This window comes from Fistularia commersonii, chromosome 23, assembly GCF_037954325.1.
Source record: "Fistularia commersonii isolate RoL2024-O1a breed Wild chromosome 23, RoL_Fcom_v1.0, whole genome shotgun sequence".
Taxonomy (NCBI): domain Eukaryota; kingdom Metazoa; phylum Chordata; class Actinopteri; order Syngnathiformes; family Fistulariidae; genus Fistularia; species Fistularia commersonii.
This window is the reverse complement of record NC_141306.1, coordinates 4,016,385-4,039,007: the sequence shown is the minus strand read 5'-3', so window position 1 is coordinate 4,039,007 and position 22,623 is coordinate 4,016,385. Positions and strand designations below refer to the sequence as shown.

General features: G+C 43.6%; 1 protein-coding gene across 1 annotated transcript; it reads right to left on the bottom strand.

Moving 5' to 3' along the window:
• Positions 1-849: 849 nt before the first annotated feature.
• Positions 850-22,037, bottom strand: LOC147220685 (LIM homeobox transcription factor 1-beta.1-like). Its single transcript, XM_086170104.1, has 8 exons — positions 21,941-22,037; positions 19,950-20,130; positions 6,357-6,583; positions 5,829-6,007; positions 4,621-4,698; positions 3,798-3,858; positions 1,478-1,642; positions 850-1,009 (listed from the first exon to the last, which is right to left on the bottom strand). Exons 1-8 carry the CDS (start codon positions 22,035-22,037, stop codon positions 855-857), a joined length of 1,143 nt encoding a protein of 380 aa, XP_086026230.1. The 3' UTR covers positions 850-854.
• Positions 22,038-22,623: the final 586 nt, after the last annotated feature.

The window sequence follows — 22,623 nt, the reverse complement described above, 5'->3', positions numbered from 1 at the left end:
CTAGTACCTTATCTACACTTGAGGACTGGAGAAAAATCTCCTCGTCGACAATATTATTATCCCCAAAACCCCACACGGACCTGTTACCCCCTCCCTGACTATGGCAGGGTCCCTCCAAAGGAGGGAGGCTCTCAGAGGAGGAGATCCATCGATATTCAGTGGAGAAGCTCAGGCTTTTTCAGCCCCCCACCCACACCCATGTGTCTCTGCAGTGAGCCACAGCAGAGACAGCTGCTTTGGCCAGAAAGTGGGCTTCTTTTGCCACGAGGCAGAAATCCACCACAGCCTAGACGCGGACCACGTTCACAACCACACTGGCACGAAAATGGTTAAATTGCCATTGTTGACAAAAAGACCACTTTCTCCCGCCTGGCAACAGATTAATCTCACACTCGGCAGATCAGCAAATGCTACTGAGGCATTTTGGGGGAACGCAAGATGGCTGCTGCCGCTGCCGCAAAGTGCCAACTTCCTCCAAAGCTGCTTATCATGTCAGTAATCGAATGACCTTGACAGTATATTTCGAGCAAAAAGTGATGCTCTTTGATTTCGACTACATTTCAATTTTCAATTTGTCAATTGAAACCTACGTTGATACGACGAATAAATGCTTCTGCTCTTCTCGGGAGAAATACTGACAGCAGCAACCCCAGATTCAGACTGTTTGATTGTAGTGCTGCGCTTTTTTTCAAGTTTCCCTTTTCCCTCTTCGTCTGGTGGCGCTCAGTCACATGTCTTTCAATATCAAGTTAACATATCCCCACCTCCTGATTTTTATCACCCCATCCGTCCGGCGTCTGCACAAACTTTCCGCTCACACCCGATTCGTGGCTGAAATGAAGAGTCCGTGGCTCTCAGGAAGTAAAGTAGGAGCTGTGCATGGAATAGAGGTGGTCGATGGGGTTCACCGCCAGGGCGTGCAGAGAGCTGATATCCGGCGTCGCCATGATGCAGTCGCTCAGACTTGTCAGCGACGTGTCGCTGTCGACATCATGGAAAACGGGCTCACCTGGGAAAAGGGAGTCAAGTTGCTCAAACAGCTTAATGGTATTAAAACATGAATACAAATGAATATAACTGTATTTAGCAACCATAATGAAATAGTTAATGTGAAATAGAAATATTAATGCAAAAACCTGAATGCTGTCCATCCTATTGAATGAGCTGAAAACACTGACTGGAGGCTGATGTGTGACTTGAAGTTTTTGGTGATGGTTTAAAGTATCCTTCGAATTGAAAAGCAAAAGGGACAATGTTGAAAATCCTTTTTCAAACACTGTCCCTTTTTGCTTTTCACATCCGCCATTTTTCACAACAGTGTTGACACTAACTTTGGCGTATATGCAGGTGATGCATTTAGGAATCGGGCCGGACATTGTCTTTACAACCTCACTCACACAGAAGCTCCAGCTGAAGTGATATGTAAACTGTAAAAAGCGGACAATCGAGCAAAACATTTCACTTAGTAAAGACACACCGTAAGGGTTCATGTGGTCTCCAGGCATCTGCGGAGGAGTGAGGCCCTGCTGGAAGGGGTCCGTGCTGTAGCTGCCGTGTTGAACTGTCACCATCTGCTGCTGGTTTGGGGGTAAAGACCCTGAGTAGGAACTGTGCAGGCCATCCATGCAACCTGACATCACATCTGTAACAATCGGTAAGAGAGGACGTTATTGCAAAGCAAGGCGGTTGTCTTTTTTTTTGTTTTTTCTTTTTCAAATACACAAAAGTCGAGGCACAGAGACGCAGGCATGTGAATTTTTGTTGATCAGCAAAACACAAGCATTAGCGTCCAGCTAACTCTTCTAGTTCATTTTCACCTTCATATCCTCTTTTTTTGTAGTACCTACTGGCAAAAAGATATAATATAAAAACCAAAAAAAAAGTGAGTTAACTGGACTGATACACCCAGTGCTTGGTCTTTGGACGACAGATGTCAGTTCAGTTTTTTATTTAATGAATCATCAACAATCAGCACTAAACATCGATTCATCCTTAGACACTTCATTCTTTCAAAGCTACGCGTGCATTATTGGCCCCGGTTGGACTTTAAGTGTCTCAAATCTGCCTAAAACCCAATTGTGACTTCATACTCTTCTGTTTACACTCACCACATACAGTATAAGCGTCTCCCTTAGCCAGACTACAGTCTTTGTTTTACTGGGCTCCGTGCCAGCAAGTAAACCCTTCCCCAGTCGGGCAGGTGGTGACAGTGCACTTGAAGCTGTTTGGTATACCTGCCAAAAAGACCAGAACGTGCAACGGTGCACGCACAGGGACGGAGATGGTGCCTTTTTTCCGGCTACTCAGGTAGAAGCTACAAGGTTATGGAGATGCCAACGGTCTCAAATTTTTTTTGGCATATATTGAGCATGCAGAAGATCTGTCTGTATCTAAATCTGTATTTGCCCTATGAATATCCAGTAAACCCTCGCTATAACGCGGTTCACCTTTTGTGGCTTCACTGTTTCGCAGATTATTTAGTGCAGTTTTTTAAATGCTTTTTTTTTTACAGTGTAGTATGTTGTGTTCTGCATCCTAATTGCCTAAAGGACGGCAGACCAATGTCAACAATCTCCGCGCCTTGTCTCCGTACAGCTTGCCAAATTTACATTTGCAAATTTTCTCCATGACAAAACCCACAATGCCGAAGAAACGTCTGCACCGGCAAAGGCCGGTGGAGGAAGATGTTAACTAACTAACTTCTGGACATGCTGAATGAAGGTAGAAGCTATGCGGCTGTAGGGCGCCATTATGGAATAAATTAATCTTTGGTTCGCTACATAAAGAAAGAGAAAAATAACATAAGGACGACAGCAGCAATATGTTTAACAAGGATGCAAAAAGGGTTGTGACTGTCCGCAACTAGACCATTGTAAGGATGGAGCCTGCTTTAGCTTTGGGGATTTATGACTGCAGGAAAAAGAACATTATGCTGGATACCAACATTCGTGGATTTCGCCTATTGCGGGTTATTTTTAGATCGTAACTCCCGCAATAAACGAGGGTTTACTGTACAGAATATATATATATATATGATGCATCATGTCTAAAGTTGTTGATCCACCCAATACATAGAAAGTAGTATAGATTAAAATGGCGCAAAGAAAAAAAAAATCAAGATTAATTTAACTTCAAATGAAAAGGATTAGGTTAGTTGTTTAAAAATATTAAATTCACAAAAAAATATGACAGCTCTAGTGCCAGCCGGGACGTCTAGATGAAGACGCGGACTTTGTTTTCCGACAAGCTGTAGTTGCCGCACAACAGACTGTATCTCATTAAAATGTGTACACGGGACGTCTGACCAGCTGTTTGATCCTGAGGATGTCTCCCCATCGTGTCATCCAAAAAACCCTTCGTCTCATTCCAACATTAAACAACAATTGCGCCCCGGTTCGCTCCGCTCACTTGATTTACAGCGATGCCTTCCACTGTAATAAAACCTGCTGCTATGCCAATATTGACATGCTGGGAGTCTCTGAACAGACAGGAGGAGTTGTTGCCAAAAGCTCTGAGCAACTTATCTAAACTGTCTCCTCATATCCGCTGCGAGACCACGGCGCTGCGGAGAACAGCACTGCTTTACAGCCTTGCCGTCAAAGTCCAGCAAGGGAGAGGGGTTAGATTTCTGATCGCGCTTTTCACGAGCCATTTTACCTGGCGAGTGTTTGCAGAGCGACAATCGGTATTGCTCTCAATACATCTCCTATTCCAAGCTGTTTCTGAACAGTCACAGAATACAGTTCGAAGATTGGCCACCACACAAAGCACCCCTAGAAAATCAAGAAATCCCTCACCCAGCCTTTGACTGCTGTGTTGTTCTTGTTGATGTTGCTGTCGGCGGGCTAATTTCTTCATCTGTGAATAAACCAACATGGGTTAGTGATAAAACCATTAATTTATTCATTATCTATTTGTTTATCCTGAATTTCAGAGTGGGCTGGAGCCTATCCTATCATAGCTGTCACTGCTGTTTATCTCTGCTATCTAAAGCCTCATCACAACATGAAAATATAATATGATGTAATGAAATGTAATGAAAAGGGGTCATGAGTTGCGCTGCTCCTTTTGCACGGGACTGTTTCAGGCAACATATTAAATAAAGAAGTAACCATGCCGTGGAAAGGTTGTCTTTGCCACAAATCGTATGAACATGATCACTCAGTAAAAATATCGGTATGACGATGAAATACGATTACAGTAGGAATTCCAGGGATGGATCAGTGATTCAGTGTGTGATGTTAAAACCAAAATTAACATGCAAAAAGGATCTGTATAATGAAATGCAACCGCGGGTCTATTCCTGGTGCTGAACTTCCACTACATTTATTTGATCCCGCTGTTTGTTTAGCTGAGGTATGACAAATATAATGCTAATCCAAAGTTATATTTAAAGATCTGACGTTGGACGATAATCAAAGAAGAGGGAACCTGTGACGATCTGCTCGGCCTACAGGGATGGAACTCATTAACACATGGAAACGTCAACTTTAAAAGAGGGGTAAGTATTTCCTGTATTTTACGTTCACGTTGAAAAGTCTCTTCTGGGTCAATAAGAGCGAGGTGGTTATTCAAATCATCATGGGAATAGTAGTCGGCTTGGTTTGTCACCGCACTGACCTTCGCTCTCTGGTTCTGGAACCAGACCTGGACCACACGTACACTCAGGCCAGTCTCTGCTGCCAGCGTCTCTCTCACCTGGGGGGGGGAGGGGGCACAGAAAGGTCAAAATCAGAAGCCCCTTTCAAGCGCTGACGCAACATGCAGAATTTAAATTTCTGGAGTAAAATGGCAGAAAGAACAGTAATAGATTACTTTGGCTATATTCACGGAAGTCTTTTTGAATAAAGGAGATGATACTTATTCCCTCTGAAGGTTATGAGAAGGAATATGATGCCCTCACTCGTCTGGATGGATTTAGTGGAAGGAATTCATTCATTCATTCACGGTTACAAATCAAAAAGAGTCTTTTTTCCAGTGTGTCAAGATAATCTCACCAACATCAAATTGGAAGCAGACATGATCTTTAAAGTCTCTCAGAATTTTCCTCTGTTTTCCGTTTCTTTGAATGCATCAGCTTTGACCCCCTCCCTCCTCCACCCCAAGTACAAATTTGTAGATGTTGGATTCAAATATTCATTCATTATCCATGAATGAATGAATGGTGGGCTTCAGCCCAGGCCATGTCCTGCGTGTTTTTGGACTGTGGGAGGAAATCCACGCAGAACATGGAGACTCCGCACTGGAAGGCAACTTGTCAGAATCGAACCAGGGACCCAGAGGTTGGAGCTGACCGCCGTACCGCCGTGCCGATGGCGAGGTCGTCCAGCAGCGATCCGACCATAAATACCGAAATTATTTGAAGAGAAGACAGATTCAAAAAACGCTTGCACATTTTCTGCTGCTGGTAAAAATGTTTCCACAATGCAGCAGGTTTGCGGTTAAAGAGGTTTACTTAAAGAACACGAAGGAGAGGTTATATTTCCGATGAAATATTAGGGAACAGTCCTAATCCTGGCAACCAGAAAGAACCTGTCAAAATTAAATGTCATCTCACTCTGCAAACCCACCCGGCCCACATCACATCCACTCACGGGGTGGATGTATAATAATATATTAGACCGTTCACACAGGATTGGCAGAGGCTGTGCGGGAAGCTGCCAACATGCTAACACATACCTTCCATACACACACAGATCTTTGTAGTGACCCAACATTTTGCCACTTACAATACACAACCTGTGTAATTTCATTCACTGATAAATGGAAGGACAATATTGTGAGTAATTTCTATTAAAGCTGGAGATCAGGGTAACTTGGGTTCGCACCTTTCTGCAGGGTTTGGATGAAACCTCGAAGGAGGCCTTGAAGGCTCGCCTCTGCTGGGTGGTGAGGATGGTGCGTGGCCTCTTGGGGCGACGAGGGTCTTTTCTGTCGTCGTTGCCTTTTAGCTGGCCAGGGGGGCCGGTCTCTGACATCCCATCAAGATCCTCATCGTAACTGTTGCCTGCTGGCAGAGCCAAAGAGAGACTCATTGTACTGCGGCTTTTGTGAGACTTTGCCTTCTTGTCGAAATCTTCTTGTGGTGGCAACTGGACTTGTATTTCTTTACTTGAATACGTTTCAAGAGGGGTGAAATGTATTCAAGTGAAGAAATTCAAGTCCGGTTGCCACGACAAGTAGATTTGGACAAGAATTCACCCTGACCTGGATGACCGAGAGCCTCCATAGACATGTTAGACTTAACACAAACGTGTTGTTATAGTTATTCTTATGATTTCAAAAAAGGAAAATATTAGCCCTTAACTTACTTTTGGAAGGCCTTTTAGGTAAATCTATGCTTTTGAAAACAGTACCTGAGTCGGAGTCCTGTGGGCTGACCGGGCTGTGCAGGTCCCTCTCATAGTCGCTTTTGCACAGCAGCCGGCCTTCTATCATAACAAACTCATCTCCTTTGCACAGCTGCCGCTCGCAGACGCAGCAGCGGAAGCAGCGGAGGTGGTAGATGCTGCCTTGAGCTCGCATGATAAACTCTGTGGGCGCTATTTTCTCCATGCAGCCGCTGCACTTTGAGGCAAACAATCTGAGGAGACGGCAGAAACAGATGCAGTTAGCAGTTAGCTTCAAAATGTTTCCACAATGGACCAGCACGCGTCTTCTCATGTCCTCTCAATTTGGAGCTGATCCATCTCTGCAAACACATTTATGCTGGTGTTGCAGACCGTTCCCCCTGTTATTCACACTTCTGGACAATTCAGGGTCTTTGACGAACCTCCTGCATGTTTTTGGACGGCGGGAGGAAACCGGAGGGAGGCCACGAAGACACAAGGAGAACATATTGGAATTCAACCGGGGACCTTATTTGCTGTGAGGAGTAAGCGCTAACCCCTGTGCATGTTTCACTTGTTTTCATGCACGTGCCAAATAACAGACCACTGGAGGGCAAAGGTGTGACGAGCACGGCTGTGGGTGTCACTTCGATGTCTGGTAACCAAGGGGTTACTGCTTTGAACCTCATCGACTCAAATCACAAGACAGCAAACCGCTGTGCAGAGGTTTTCCAGTACTGCACAGTTAAGATATTTCATTTTTTTTTTTTTTCGGTGCCATAAAGTTCAAGACAACGAATGTACTTAACATTGTTTAAATATAATTTTGCTGCGGTCACTGCGGTATACCAACAGCAAATGAGCGCTGGATCCGGCCAGCGGAGACATGTCGCTGATGATGATGATGTTGATGATGAAGGAGGTAGCAGTAGGGCAGGTACAGAAGGGCCGAATGTTTGGACAGCTGCACTCCTCCTCTATGAATATCACTACACCCTTTTCAAAAGCTCTTTCACTCCGCCTCCCTCTGTCTCCGCCGTGCGAGGCCTTCTATAGAGACGTGCAAATAATCAGCAGCCACTTCTTTAGGTCCGGTTGGGCTGCCGGACGTAATCCAATACCGAGGCTCTGCGATTGCTTCAATGTTCGATTGAAGTTTTTGCGAGAGGAATTAATTAACCCCGCTGTTCTGAGGGCTGAGTTACAGGCGAGGAAAAAAAAAAAAAAAAACCTTCCTGCCATTATTCAAGGTAGAAATGAATAGACAGGAATAGCCAAGGCCCTCTTGATGTTGGAACAGCATCTCAGCTGTCATCACTTCAAAAAATACCAAAGTTACTTATCTATCTACCCGTTTAGATCAAAAACGCAGCTCTTAATTTCCAATTATTATTAAGATTTGAAAAGGTTCACTGGCCCTATAAGGGAACTGTGTCACACACTCGCTCCGCTCCCGGCTTCAGACACACATCCGTCCTTTCTTTGCGAGAACCTCGTTGACTTGTAGACACTCGCTGAGTGCACTAGAAATATTTTCCATTTCCACCGAGTGTTTCGGTTTCACGAGAGCCCCATCGGGGTGAAATAGTCCTCCTGTGTATATAAAACCCTCAAAGCAATGGTTTGTGAGAGAATTGAAATGAATGGGCTTTGCTTTGTTTCCTATGGCAGGTGTGTGGTAACAGGTCATTTGCTTCAGCCACTGACAAAGCAAACCTTCATCCTTCATTGTGATAAATAACCATTCGTTTTCTGGCACCTCTCGATCAGCCGGCAGCCAAAAATACTGCACGGGTAGTACAAAGTGCAATGAAAAATAACAACAACTGATAGTCCGTGTACAGTAAGCATGTTTTCCATCTGTGGATGGAAATGGCTACCAATGAACAGAATCTGGGTATGAGTTCACCTAAGCACACATTTGGCAGTTCAGGCCAACTCGTATATTATACAAAGAGGAGTTGTTTTTTATCTATTAATTACACTCAAGTCCCAAACTAGTTTGCCTTTATTTGGGGGTCATGGTGCAGGAGGTAGAGAAGTTGTCTTTGGAACCGAACATTCCCGGTTTGGTTCCCGGCTCCTCCTAGTATGTCCAGGTGTTGTTGAGCAAGACACTGGACCCCTAACTGCTCCCCTGGCGCTGATGGACGGCAGCCCACTGCTCATGGTTCATCCATGATGGGATAATTGCAGAGAACACATTTCCCCATGAGGGATTTATAAAGGATAAATCATTATTATTATTATGTGGCCGATCTCTGTTGCTATAAATACCATGTCTTCATGAAGTCTTTTGTGTATTTCAGGATTGAATCCAGGTCATTTCTGTGTTTCTTGCATGGATGTTTCATCCTAGTCAGCAAACAGATGTCATCCCTCTTTCCAATTGTATTGTGCATTTTAGTTTTTGACAATCCTCATATATTGAAACTTCCTGTTTTCAGGCATTCGGTCTTCCATCAAATTTGTTTTCAGAAAGAAGAGCCCTAAGTAAAGCGCCTCTTGCTATCATATTCTGTGTGCACATTTTCAGGAAGCGTTGACTTTCCGAACAAGAATGTGACCGGTTTCTGGCCTAAAGCAGATTTATGACCCACAGCGACAGCAGCAGCGGTTTAGATTAAGAATATTTACACTCTAGGCATATTTGATTAAATGAGAAGATAATGATCTCCTGTCTTTTGGCTGCGGAGAACGTTTCGTCTACATTTCAGGAGCGGTGATACCTTCACCAGTATCCTCTCAGTAAAGATGACATGAATTACGTCAATGATCCATTTACATGTCGATGATGCATACGTTTCACCTTTTTTATCTGTTATGCCATTTTAAAATAATATATTTACCTTTAACATCGAAGGAGAGTGTATGATTGTTCCAACATGGCGGAATAATGACTAGACTTCAGTATTTCAGTGAGGTGGGGACGCCTCCTTGGAGGGCCCTCCTTGACTCTCTTGGCCTGTACCCTATTCGGCCACATTGCTCCAGCAGCTTAGCGAGCATAAAGAAGTACAGGATTAGAGGGGATAAGAGAAGCCGAGAGAGATGAAGGAGCAAAAACAGACTGTGTGTGTTCCTGCACTGTTCTCTTGTTTGCTCTCCCTCCTTGGGGAGCTGGGCGACATAAAGGAGGAGGCTGGGTGGCGGCTTTGGGTGGCAGCTTGTTGGAGTTTTAATTAGCCCGAGTGATCAAAAGTTTATTGTGACGGAGGCCGGAAGAAATAAAAGCAGCCATCAGAAAAGAGGGGATGTGCTGTTTGCTCAGCCAAAGCTCAAAAAGTCAGAGTAAGGCCCGGAGATTCTCCAGGGACCCACTTTAACATGTTTGTTAGCGGGGGAATGAGCCTGACACTCACCCATCGCTTGAAACGAAGGTAGATGACCTTTGGGGGAATGTTGTAAAAGAGTACTCGACAATGAGTTTTACTTCGAACTAAGAAGTCAAAAGATATAAAAAGTTTGGTTAAGGCCAGAAGTTATCACCCTGTTGGGTTACTGAGCTTCTGGCCGACCCGTGGTGAGCACCAACCAGTGCAGTATTAATTGTTAATGTTCTCAACTTATACAGCCCATGTAAGTTAGATAGCGTTCACCCATTCACACGAGCATGACCTCACACACCTGCAAGGTGTGGCTCTCCAGGGAGCAAGCTGGGAAATTGAACCACCAACTTTCTGATTGGATGGGCCGTCCCCTAAATCCCAATGTTACATGTGTATTAGCATCGCTATACCTTTGGGAGCTAAGCTGAGATGTGCACCTTTTTTCAAAGCTGTAGAAAGTGACTTCTTTTAGCTTTTCCTCATTTTCTATTTTTTTTTTCTAATGTGAAAACGTAAATTGGACATTTGTCCAGTTTTGCCCTGCAGAAGAGTCACCCGACCCCTCTCTCTTTTCCATGGGTCCTACAGAGGCAAGTATTGTGATATTTTTAAATCTTTTGACCCGTGGAGTGCATAGCACAAATGAAATGGGGAAAAAAAGCCAAATATAATACACTCATATCAGTACAGTAACTAATGATAAGCGCATGGAGTGAATATAAATTAATATGAGGTAAAAGTGTCATTGGACTCACTGGTTGGTGTGCTGGGGTGACGTGTGCGTCAGGCCCAGTGGGCGGCAAACAAAAAAAGACGTGAAGAGACAAAGTTGCGGGGAGAATGAGCGCAGAGAGGAAGAGCGATGGGAATACCACGAGGTGGGTTTTATACAGCTGGGAGTCGGGCCAGGTCACCTCCGACTACGCTGACTGGCTCCGTCGCTCAGGCACCTGCTGCATGAAAAGCCTACAAACAATATCGATAAACAGGCCACAGAACCATCTGTACCCGCTCTGTAACGGGGGAGGCGGTCTATCCAAATGGGCCACTGTGTCCTTCCAAAATGTATAACAATAAACATTTTACCAACGTGAAATATAATAGCCAGTCAGCAAACTAAAAACTAAAATAAAAATGGAAAAGAAATGAGTGTGCAGTACTTCAGCTTCAGAACTGAGAATTCTGGTTTGTGGAGGGAAGGTGACTTTTGGAGGAGTGTTGGTAAAGAGAATGTGAAACACTGATTGACCCCCGAGGATGCTTGGGATATTTGGCCACAATCAAGGCAGATGTGAAAAAGCAATGCTCAGCGTAAAAACCACGGGGTGGAATCACGAACATTATCAGTCAAGGTTTCGAGAAGTTCTTGCTCCCTTTGGTGTCCAGGCGAAGCTGAAGGCCCTCCTGCTGTGCGCTCATTTATGCTAAATCCTTGTTTATGTTACGTCACCATTGCCAGGCCTTAACCGGGGTGGAACCTGTTCTTAGTTTCCGGCCTGGCTTCACGCCCTAAGCGTGCAAGACGGCGTGAATATCTGGAGATGATCCAGGGCGCCCGATTTGAAAAAAAAAAATAGAATGTAAAAAAAGCTTTGCCAAGGGAGCCGTCGCTCCTGTTTTCTCACCCTGGAGCATCACAGCGATGCCAAGTTGTTCATGGTCAAAAGTGCTTCTGAGCTATTTTCTCCAGTGTTTGTGATATTTTCGAATGGTTTTTAAAATGATTTATTTCAACGTTACATGCACAATCACCGTATTTTCTTTTTAATCCACACCCTATTTCTGGTGCATTCAATTTGACATTTGGCCACATAATTGTTTAAGTAACTTCATTACATTCGTATTCAAGCTTTTTTTCCAACAGGCATTTAATTAATTGGCCTGCAAGAGAATGATATATTAAGCTGACTCAATTAAATGAATGCGTTTATGTTTTACTTGTGCAGTTTAAGTTTGATTCATGATCTACTTTATGCCGCATGTCATCATCTCGGTATTTACATCTTTTCCAGGTCGTTCCAGTAGAGTAAAGAACCAGCAACACAAAGGTTTCTCTAAAGCAGAAAGGTATCGGGGGGGCAGGAGTTGTATATTTTTCGACATCGGCGTTCGCCATCGGCCAACGTAAACACTTCACCAGCGTCCCCGTTCCGACCGAAAACACTTTAACACCTACAAACATGTGTGTACTGCCACACTCACATATACCAACCACACACACACACACACACACACATATATAGAAGTTGAGTCAAAGGTCCGAGTGTCCGGGTTTCCTGATGTGTAAACTTCCCATTCATTAGAACTGCGTTCAATGTCAGAGTGAGGGTCGGCATTTTTCCTGATGAAAAGCAGAAGTAGAAACTTCGGGTTTTAAATACAGTGTTCTTGGTTTCATGCTTGAGCGTGTGTTTCCTGATAATAGTATGAGTAAATGTAGTATTAGTAATGATAATTACAGATAAAAGATAAATAAAATAGCCGTCAGCCACAACTTTACATAAAATTATCAATTTTTTGCTGATATTATTCTAATCAGAAAATTCAGGTGTGTATGCGGTTGTGCGTGTACTTCTCACCACGCTGAGACAGCAAATAGCTTATATACACAACATTACAGTGTCAATGTTATTACGCAAGTAGCAACAATTTGAAATATATAAGACTTATATCGGCGACACGGCAGCGTAGTGGTTAATGCTTCTGCCTCACAAGAGGGTTCGATTCCAACGGGGGGGGGCTTTCTGTGGAGTCTCCATGTTCTCTGATTGACTGGTTGTATCACTCTGTATGGCATGTGAATGGTTGTTTGTCTCTATATGTGGTTTTGAGATTGACTGGCGACTGGTCCCTAATGGCAGCTGGGCTCCATCACCTTGAGTGAAGGATAGAATGAATGAATAAACACTTACGTGTCATCATTTTTAATATTTTGTCCCGATCAGTCCCGTCTCGACACAAATAAGGCTAAAGAGTTCCAAGTGCGGCTTTACAAAAGGGATGACTGAAATGTATTTAAACACAGGCACCTTTGCTATTTGCTGTTTACAACAGACCGTTCACATCTTAAAAGATGCAAGTCAAAGAAACAAAACTTTGTTGTGTCAGCACTGCTCGCAAAACACACTTCCCTTATTGAACTGTGGATTTTTTTGCTGCTTAAAAAAAACTTGATGCAGGTAATAATAATTAAAACTCAAAGTGGGTGGAGGGCAGTCAGGCTTTGCGGTCACAATGAGTCAAAAGTGTTTTTCCACAAAAGAACGAAACATGTTTAAAAAGACTTTTATATATAAAAATATATAAATGCAAACTATTAAAATCATATAAACGACAATAATAACAAATCACGTTTGGACATTTCTCCTTTTTGTGCCTTTTAATCCATGTTATTGGTAGTTATAGTGTGTTGGTGAGCAAAAAGCAGCATATGACAAGAGATGTTGCGTGCATTGTGTTAACGTGTGTGTGTGTGTGTGTGTGTGTGTGTTTGTGTGCGTGTGTTTGTACAGGAAGCCTGAGGGACACCGCCATGATGATTCCCATGGTAACCAGTGAGTCATTTAAGGGCAGTGGGCCTGTTATTGACAGAGACCCAGCGTTGGTTGACGTCAATCTCGACCGTTCTGCTCATCTTTCATGTGGAGCCGCTCATCGTTAGTGACCAGCTGGTGACATCATTTACACACACACACACACACACCGATTCGAGAACACACTCGGTGATGACAGCAGCACATCAGAGATAAGACAGACAAGAATCTTTGTGTGACTGAATTTGGATGACGGGTAAAAAATATACTGATGCTTGATGATGAGGAATGGATCTGGAAAGATCCAGAAGTCTACAAGATCAGTCAGAAGTTTTGTGTGTGTGTGTGTGTGTGCGCAAGACAAGAGACAAACACAGCGTGTGGGTAGTATGATGGAGCCCGCCGAGCAGCTTGCACCTCCTCAGAGATGCCACCACATGCTTGATCTCCTGCAAACACCCCGGGGACCATGACTAAATATTATCTTGTGAAGAGTTTTCCACCAAAATAGGAGCCTGGGTGTCACGCCACGAGAAAGGCTACATTAAAATGTCACAAGTGTGATATTTTATTGTACCAGGTCTTTTATAGCCACGACTCTCTGCCTCAGGTTTCCCCCCAAAACGCTCGGGGTTGGAGGGCTGTTTCCCCCCAAAGCATTAAAATCTCAGGATCATAAAAAGGTATGGAAATGTGGCGCAGCCTCATCGTGTGTCCTACTATAAAGATATAGATCAGGTATTTGGTTGTTTTGGAGAGTTCAATATTAACAAATACCTTAATACTAACCCTTTCCATGTAATAATGGTCTGAATATTCTTTTTAAACAAATATTTGGCCGCCTATCTTGTCTGCATTCATGTCCCTTCATCAGTGCACAATAGTGAACTCACAGATTCTTCCGAGATCTTGGGTTCTCTCATTTTGCACATTTTCGACTGCCAGGCATCTACCGTTGTTATTTCCCTAATGAATTTTAAAGGTGTCAAACTCTTGCTGTCCATTTCTCTGTCCTTCTCTCTCTTTCTACACCAACCTGTCGAGGCAGAAGGCCGCCGCACTGAGCTTGGATCTGTCCGAGACTTATGCCCGGTTAAAATGCTGTTTTTTCCTGGAGGGTGCTTGCTCTTTGGGGAAATGTTGGGTTTCTGTGTGTGAAAAGTGTGGTCCAGAACTGCTCTCTGGAACATATCATCAGACAACCATGATTTGGCACCTTATAAATAAAATCTGGCTCGACAGTAATGCTAATGACTATTTCCATCATCATAACAGAAGATGACAACAGAAAAATCATCATAAAGTTCAGTAACAGACCCCTTAAGTCCTGGATAATATTCTCGAGTGCCTTCCCCCCACCCCCCGAAACTTTAGACAGCCTAGCGATAAACCTGTCTCATATACACACCTTTGTCGACTGGGAAAACTCGCGATGTGCAGTAATATCTACCTCGGTGGCGGCGTCCCGACTCGAGTGTGTTCTCGGTGCGCTCCTTTGCTCTCCGTGCCCAGCAAATGTTTCATGTTGACTCTTTTGTAAGTCAGGATGGGGTCAGAGCGCCGGTAGCATAAATCATGGCGGCGAGATGATGTGGGAGCCGGTGGGAGGAGGACACCCCGCGGCTGCCGGGCCAAGAGTCCGCAGAGGCGACGAAACCCGATCCGCAAAGTTTTCACCAAGGCTTGTTTTTCTAGTGCGGAGCTCAGCCATTGATCAGCTGTGGTATCTAAACAGAACAGGGCTTTAAGGAGCTCCTGCTGGTTCCTGCGTCCTTTCTTCTGGTCGACTCTATACAACCCCCCTTTTTTTTTCTTTTAGCCCTGCTCTCTCTCTCTTGGGGGGGATGGAACATATTTAGAGTCTGGGACGGCCCGCTGTGCCAAGGTATGTGATTACTCCTAGATCCTCACCTCTCCTGTGATTAATGTGGAGCACCCCACATCCTCTGGTTTCTAATAAAATAAACCTGCTCATTTTTCAGTGAATCATAGCTGCTTGTTTGGAAATGAAAAATGAACAGCTCATACAGAAGGACAGGTAGCAAAGATATGGCTGTGTACTAATAAAGAAATCCAAGAGAGAACGGTTTCCAAAACCAAGTACTTCCATACAGGAAGCTATTCTAGAACTCCCAACGGTTTAAAGCGCTGATCAGAACTCTTAATTCAATAAAATGCATTTCTTTCATTCATTCATTCATTCATTCATTCATTCATTCATTCATTATCCATACCGTTTATCATGTGATCACAAGTCCATCACAGGGCAACATACATACATATAGCCACTCACTCCTGAGTTCACATGTCATACAGAGACAAGCAACCATTCAGTCACTTGCTTGTCTCTCAATGTCCTATAGACGTGCAGCATTCACGATCACATTCATGCATTACATAGAAACGTAACCATTTACTGTCATTCACACACCGTATAGAGACATGCAAGCATTCACCCTCTCATTCATGTGTCTTTAAAAGCCATGCAACCATTAACTCTGTCATTCACAGGTCTGGGCAATTTAGGATCCCCAGTGAACCGACTGCATGATTTTGGACTGTTTGGAGAAACCCGGAGGAAACACGCTCAGACAAAAGGAGAACATGGAGACTCTACACAGAAAGGCTCTTGGAATTGAACCAGGGACCTTCTTGCTGTGAGGTGGAGATGCTAATCTCTACATTGCTGTGACACCTATCTCTTTCTAGCAAGTTTTTTTTTGTAATAATTTCTTTGTACCTACTATTTAGGATGAAGCATAAATGGCATGCCTGTGCCTTGTGATCTGTTAACCAAATTTCAAGGAAACACACGTACACACACACACAGGCACGTACATATGCATGATTTGTGACATTGTGGGAAGGCAGGCGCTTGACCCTCTGGGAATCTAAGCCTTGATCTTTGCAGCCACGGAGACGGTGACCTACTGGCTTCACCGGCAGGGAGACGCCGCTGCCACTCCAACCTCCAGACCGCAACCAGCCCGGCTCCTGAAAAGATGATGAACGGGACCGTCTCGTAAACACGTGTTGCCAAGCGCACGCCGCGGGTCCAGCTGTGTCAACATCATCTCTCCCCTGGCCTCCGCCGTCCGCTGCGTGTGCTGCACAGCAGTGGCTTCTTCTAACTGTTTTCTTATTGTAATAAGAACAAGATCAACAAAAGGTAAATTATCTGACTTACTGATGTTGCGTTTACCGACTAACCGTGAAACCCATTTTTCTTGTTTAGTTCACGTCGGTGGGGAGATTGTTAGAATCTCAACAATGAGCTGTTTGGACTGCCTTTAACGTGGCGCCATATATTTGGATTCTAGTGGGCGGCCATTGTGTTTTCAGTATCATTCATCAGATCCGTCTCAAACTGGTTATAGCTGTGTTTGGTTTTTCGTTTGGGCTCAAATGTAACTGCCATATAACAATAATAGCCATTTATAGCCGACCTTCTTGGTGGGACTGTCAGAATGGGATTGAATATATTCCTATCGAGGGCGGCACGGTGGCGCAGCGGTCAGCACGTTAGTCTCAGAAAGGCCCCCTGGGTGGATTCCCGCAAGGGGGCCTTTCTCTATGGAGCCTCCATGTTTTTTAAGTGTCTGTGTGGGGTTCCAAGTGCAGGATTTAGCGATATAGATGATATAGAATTAATATTCTCATATTCCTTACATAGCACTACTTGGTAGCATGATGTAATAAACATAAGACTTTGCAATACTTAAAATCACGTTGCCGCAATCTCCTGGGAGGAACACGTCAGATAGATTTTTAGAAGAAATCTTAAAAGGTATCCACAAACTATTGAATATTTTTGCTGTTACTGCTGTTTAGCTATAATTTAGATATGATTTGTACATTTTGAAGATAAGCATAGAGATGTAAGTCCCCATCCTGTAGCAATGGAGCTGGATGAAGTTTCCCGTCCCATGCTCAAAGTGGCATTTTTAAAACCCTCCAAATCATCCAAAGGCTGAATGAGTGCCTTCCCATGGAGAGAGAACGTCCCCTCATGAAACTGCAAACGATAAAGGACGGCCATTTAAACTGTTGTCTAACTTGATTCAATGAACTGTACATGCAGAGCAAACGCTCCTCGGGTCACGTGCATCCTTGCGCCACCCCCGGCGAGGGCCGCTTTCTCACACACAGAACAAAACGAACCAAAAAAAAAAAAAAAAAAAGAAATCAGAAAAGCTCATGACGACAATTAACTACCAAAGCCTAAACATGGAAATCTGTGCACGGAAGACGACCCGCCACTTGGCCACATGGTCAAACTGCAGACGTGCTGAAGCTTGAAATCCTTTTAGCCGGGACGCCTCATCGGCGTGATATGATTGGCGATGCGTGTTGTCTGCTGTCGCAGGCCAAACCTCCAGCGCGCAGCAGCGACACTGAAGCAATGGCCTCAGTGTTGAAAGCTCTTTCAGACTCCAGAAGACAATAGTCGTGAAGGGTGTGTGACAGGTTCACAGGGGCGCCCAGCAGAGAGACGAGACTGCCAGTCAGACGGCCCGCCGTCAACGCGCTGTCTGGAAAAAGCTAGCAGACAGCAGGCCGGACCACCCAGCAGCAACACACAACCCCCCCCTTCCACTCAACAACAAGCGGGGTTTGAACGGGCGGACCAGTTTTTCACTTGGCACATCCAAACCAAACTGGAAGTGTGTTTCTGCTTGGTTTCCATGACATCCGCACGCATTTTTCATCTTGTAACTTACCAATATGTCAGTTACAGATAAACGATTAGTGGAATTTTGTGATAACTGGCAGATATCTGAATTCACCAAGGCGATTGGTAAAACTCCCAACATAAATATTTGCAATTTTAGTTTTTCATTATTGTTATAATATTATTATGAGTAGTAATAGTAGTAATATAATGGTTAGTATCATAAATAATAATTATTGTTATTAGTAATTTCTTTAATTATTAGCTTTCCTCGCAAAAATAAGGAGAAAAAATTATTTAAATTGTTACAACTGGACCACTGCTCATTTTGTCGTCACAAGTTTTTTATTTTCAGGGGCACACGTCTTTCCCTTTATCGATCCAGGTCATACGTTCTTAGTGAAAATAAGTTCACCCCAGGCAAAGTGAACTAAAGCAAACGTCCCCAATGCAGAGAATATATTCATAATTAACCGATTAAGAATGTGATATCATGATCATTAGTTTACAATAACTGCGAACAATCCGAAAAAGTGTGCCTTTATCCGGCGTGATCCTGTTTCTTTTTGCTTCCAGAAAACCTCCATCACGTGTCCACGAAGGCTTGATCCACTTGGCAGTTTGAGGAAAATGTCAGATGGGCCTGCGATATTGGTGAGCCAAATCGCCGCTACCAGTAAACGGGTTGGAGGGGGGACGCGGACTGACCAGCCAGCCACTTGATACTGGAGCAGCCCGTGTAACACATAATCCGAGAAATCACATACAAACACATACACACACACACATCCGTCAATGGTCATTCAACCCTCCCTTTTCGAGCGGATCCCTCTGAGTGATGTCAGAGATCGAGCGACGGGTGAGGATCATTTGTGGCAAAACCGATGGTCACGATAAATCCCCCAAATCTAAGTCTTAAGTCTAAGTCGGGAGCGAGAAAGTGTTTCATCTGGACGGAAAGTATGAAGCGACACTGACACGAGTTACTCGTTGCATTCAGGTCTATGGCGGCGTTTATTCCTGTGAAATAGGAGGAGGGGGAGTATAAACACTCAGCAGGCCCATTCATGAATGACTCACCGCAATGCATAACATCATCGCTCAAATCTCCCGGACACAAAAGTGATCTTTGCTGTAAATTGTCTGCCCACAAGAGCAAAAATTCAACTAAAAAGGGATTCATTCTCCCTAAATTCATTTTCATAAACCAAAATATGTTGCTGAATGATAGCACTGGTGTACATTGATGCCCGAGTGTGTCTTATAGGCTCCAGCACAGGACAGAAATTGCATGACTGAATGTTTATGATTATTCAAAAGAGAATTTCAGGCAGAGTGCGTTTGATGTTATTGGCCAGAAACTAATGCTGATGTCCCTGTGGTGGGATTTGAAGCTCACTGTGGGAGCAGTGTTATTTTCTTGATTGGATGTTCAATCCAATGATCTAGAACTCACATTAAATGTAAAAAAAATAAAAATTAAAAAAAAAAAATAAAATTCCATCTACATAAATGTGAAAATAACATTGGAAAAAAATCCATCCATATAAATGCAAAAGTAACATTGGAAAAAGTAAATGAATAAAATAAATAAACCAAAAAGCTCGGCTCCCCGAACTTCAAATCTTAATACAGAAAATGTCCAAGTGACTAGAAATCAGTCCACAGCCAGGAATTGTGCTTCCATCAAAACAAGGTTGAATATAAATCGTCAAATAATTCTGATATGGAATTAACTGAGAGTATTTTAATTAATCATTATCGATTTCAATTCTTTTATTTCCACTGAGTCCTTCAGTGCTGGTTTTCTATCGAACAAATGACGTCATTTGCTAATCCAGTGGATTTTTCACTGACCGTTTACGGGAGTTTTGAGCTATTCGATTTAGATTGATTCAACTTGTCACACTGACAGATCAACATCAAAAAACAATCGATCGATTATTCCTAATAGATCGTTTAATTCGATTCGCGATGAAACCCTTCTTGCATTATTAAATGCATTAGTCGATTAAGATCGAAGTCGATCGTTTCACAAAAAATAAAAAAGAAAGAAAGAAAGCGGGCCCCGGTGGTCGCCCCTTACCGCCGGTAGTCGGTCCTGCAGAAAACCCGGGCGTCCCGGAAGAAGCAGGTGGCGGCGAGCGGCCGCCGGCACGCGGCGCACCGGAGGCAGCGCTCGTGCCACGACGTGTCGCTCACGCGCAGCAGGAAGCGGTCGGCGATGGGGCGCGTGCAGCCCTCGCACCTGAGGAGGTCACTGCCGCCTGCGGACACACACACACACACACACACACACACACACACACACACACCGGAGTCAACGACGGTTCACAAATCCCAGATAACGCTGGTTCAAGTCTATTGAGTTTAATCGAGTGAATAGTTACATTGTAATTATTATTATTGTTTTTATTATTGTTATTTGATTATTATTGATAATAATAATAATATTGAATTATTATGCATACATTTCAAGACAACTTAAGGAGCTTTAAATCAATCCCAGACGTTTACAGAGAACTGTGAATGCAACAATAAAACCTCAAGTCAAATCAAGCTAATCATAAAAATGCAAGTTATTACTGAATATATGAGATTGTGATGGGGCGTGTTAATGCTACTTGTTAGTCCGGTGTTCATTTGACGTGCTGGCGGAAAGTGAGGTGTTTTTATTTCTTTTTCTTTAAATGGAATCGCTTGCGCTGGATTTGATAAAGATGTGAATTTGTTTTCTTTCTTCCGGCTGCACAGTGTGGGTGTGTGCGATGCCTTTAAGCTTCTGGCTTTTTGTTTTGATGCGTGCATATCATTCTAACACAATGCATTTTAAACAATGCAGTTAATGTGTGTCTGACATCCTTCTGACATCCGTGCTGTGTTGATTCATATTTTATCATAATTAAATTTGTTTTGGACATTTCAATTCATCTAAACCTCAGACTTGTCCATAATACATTTGCGACACTGCTGAATTTGATAGTCCCTGCTGCTTAAAGCTACATGACACAGCCGATTTGAGAAATTAAGTATTAAATAATTAGGCTGAATGAATTTGGGTAAAGTTTAACCCCTCTAAAACCTGTTTTACCAAATTCACTTGTTGATTCCCTTCTAAGTGAATCGCATGAACGAGTGACCGAGTACTGACCCGGCGTGAGGTGACTTTTACCAGGTTGTGTGATCAGCGTTTGTTCCATGAAAGACAATGTTATCGCAGATTTGCTTCAGTCGCTACGTGTCGTCAACCGTGCTGAGAGATCAAACACATTTCAGCTTTGCAGTGTCCGTTCTTTCTTTCATTTCAGAGCTTTGACAGTCGTGGCAGATTGTCGCCGTTTGAAGCACGCAAAAGCAATTCTGGAGTTATAAAGGCCGAATCAGACGGGAAAAATTAGATTTTACGCACGTGCACAAATAAACACATTGTGCATTTCACAGTGCAATTCACTGTATGTTATAAGGTCACCTGGTATGCACTGATTTATTTTTAACTGAGCATGCAATAATATATTTTACAGAAACACTTAAATATTTGATTCACGGCTTCTGGTCCTTCTTTTCAAGCATCTCAGTTTTGGCGTTTCACGGCCTGCAGGTGCATCTGGAACGTGAGCAATAAAACTTGGCAAGAGGGGGCTTTAACAGAGCCCATCATGGGATTCCGAATTTTTAAAATTTGATTTGATATAAAGACTATGATTGTGATCACAGGTTATGAGTTTACATTTACATTTAAAATATGAAAATACAGGCAGTGAAAAAGGCCAAATCACATCTTCAATTGACCTGTATATATACTTGTACATACTTTTATGCTTATTTTTCACATTGATTTTTATTTTGATGTTTTTATTTATTATCTTGAGTAGGAGCAACTCCTGCAGCAAAAAAACACTCTCCCCCATGGGGATCGAGAAAGTAATTCTGATTGTGATATACATCAATTTTCCGGCTCAGGATTTTTCCACGCGTTTCCACGCTGCCCACCCGATACGTTTCCCGTCCTCCGCAAAAAAAAAAAAAAAAAAAAAAAATCAAAATAAGGTGTTTACACTGCGCAGGCGCAGAACTCACCGATCATCCCGTCCAGGGCGCGTGCATCCGCGCGCAGACGGCCCTCAATCTTGACGTCGTCGAGCGGGGCGCGCGCCACACTTGTTGCGTCCTCCATGCGGTTTCCGGTTCACCTTTGACCTCTTCCTACGGGAGAGCGCGTTGGACCGGAACCACGGGAGCCGGTTAAAGTCCCGAGAGCCCCGAGCGGAGCATCTCACGCACGGAAGCGACGTTTGAGTGACAGGCGGTGCGCGGCTGCTCGCGTCGACGGCGTCTGGCTGACGGGAAGGGTCGCCGCCCGCCGTGCGCGCCTCGTGCAGCCGCGCTGCAACCCCATTGGTGCTCCCCGGGCCGCATGGACACGCCCCCCTCGAGGAGGCCCCGCAGGAAATAATAAAAACAAATATATATATATACACACACACACACACACACACACACAAACGATCTGTTTAGACAGGGGAAGCACAAAAACATAAATGTGTACAATAATCAAAAAGATCAAAAAGCCATAGAAAAAGTGTAAGTAAAAAAGTCACTTTCTATGCACATATATATATATATATACTCATACACACAAATAAACTGTGTAAGTTAACACTAGAACACTAATGTTAAAATAAGTAACACCATCTCTAACGTTGGATATATTTCACCCAATACAATATCCTGGATAAAATACAGTTTTCATTAATTTATAG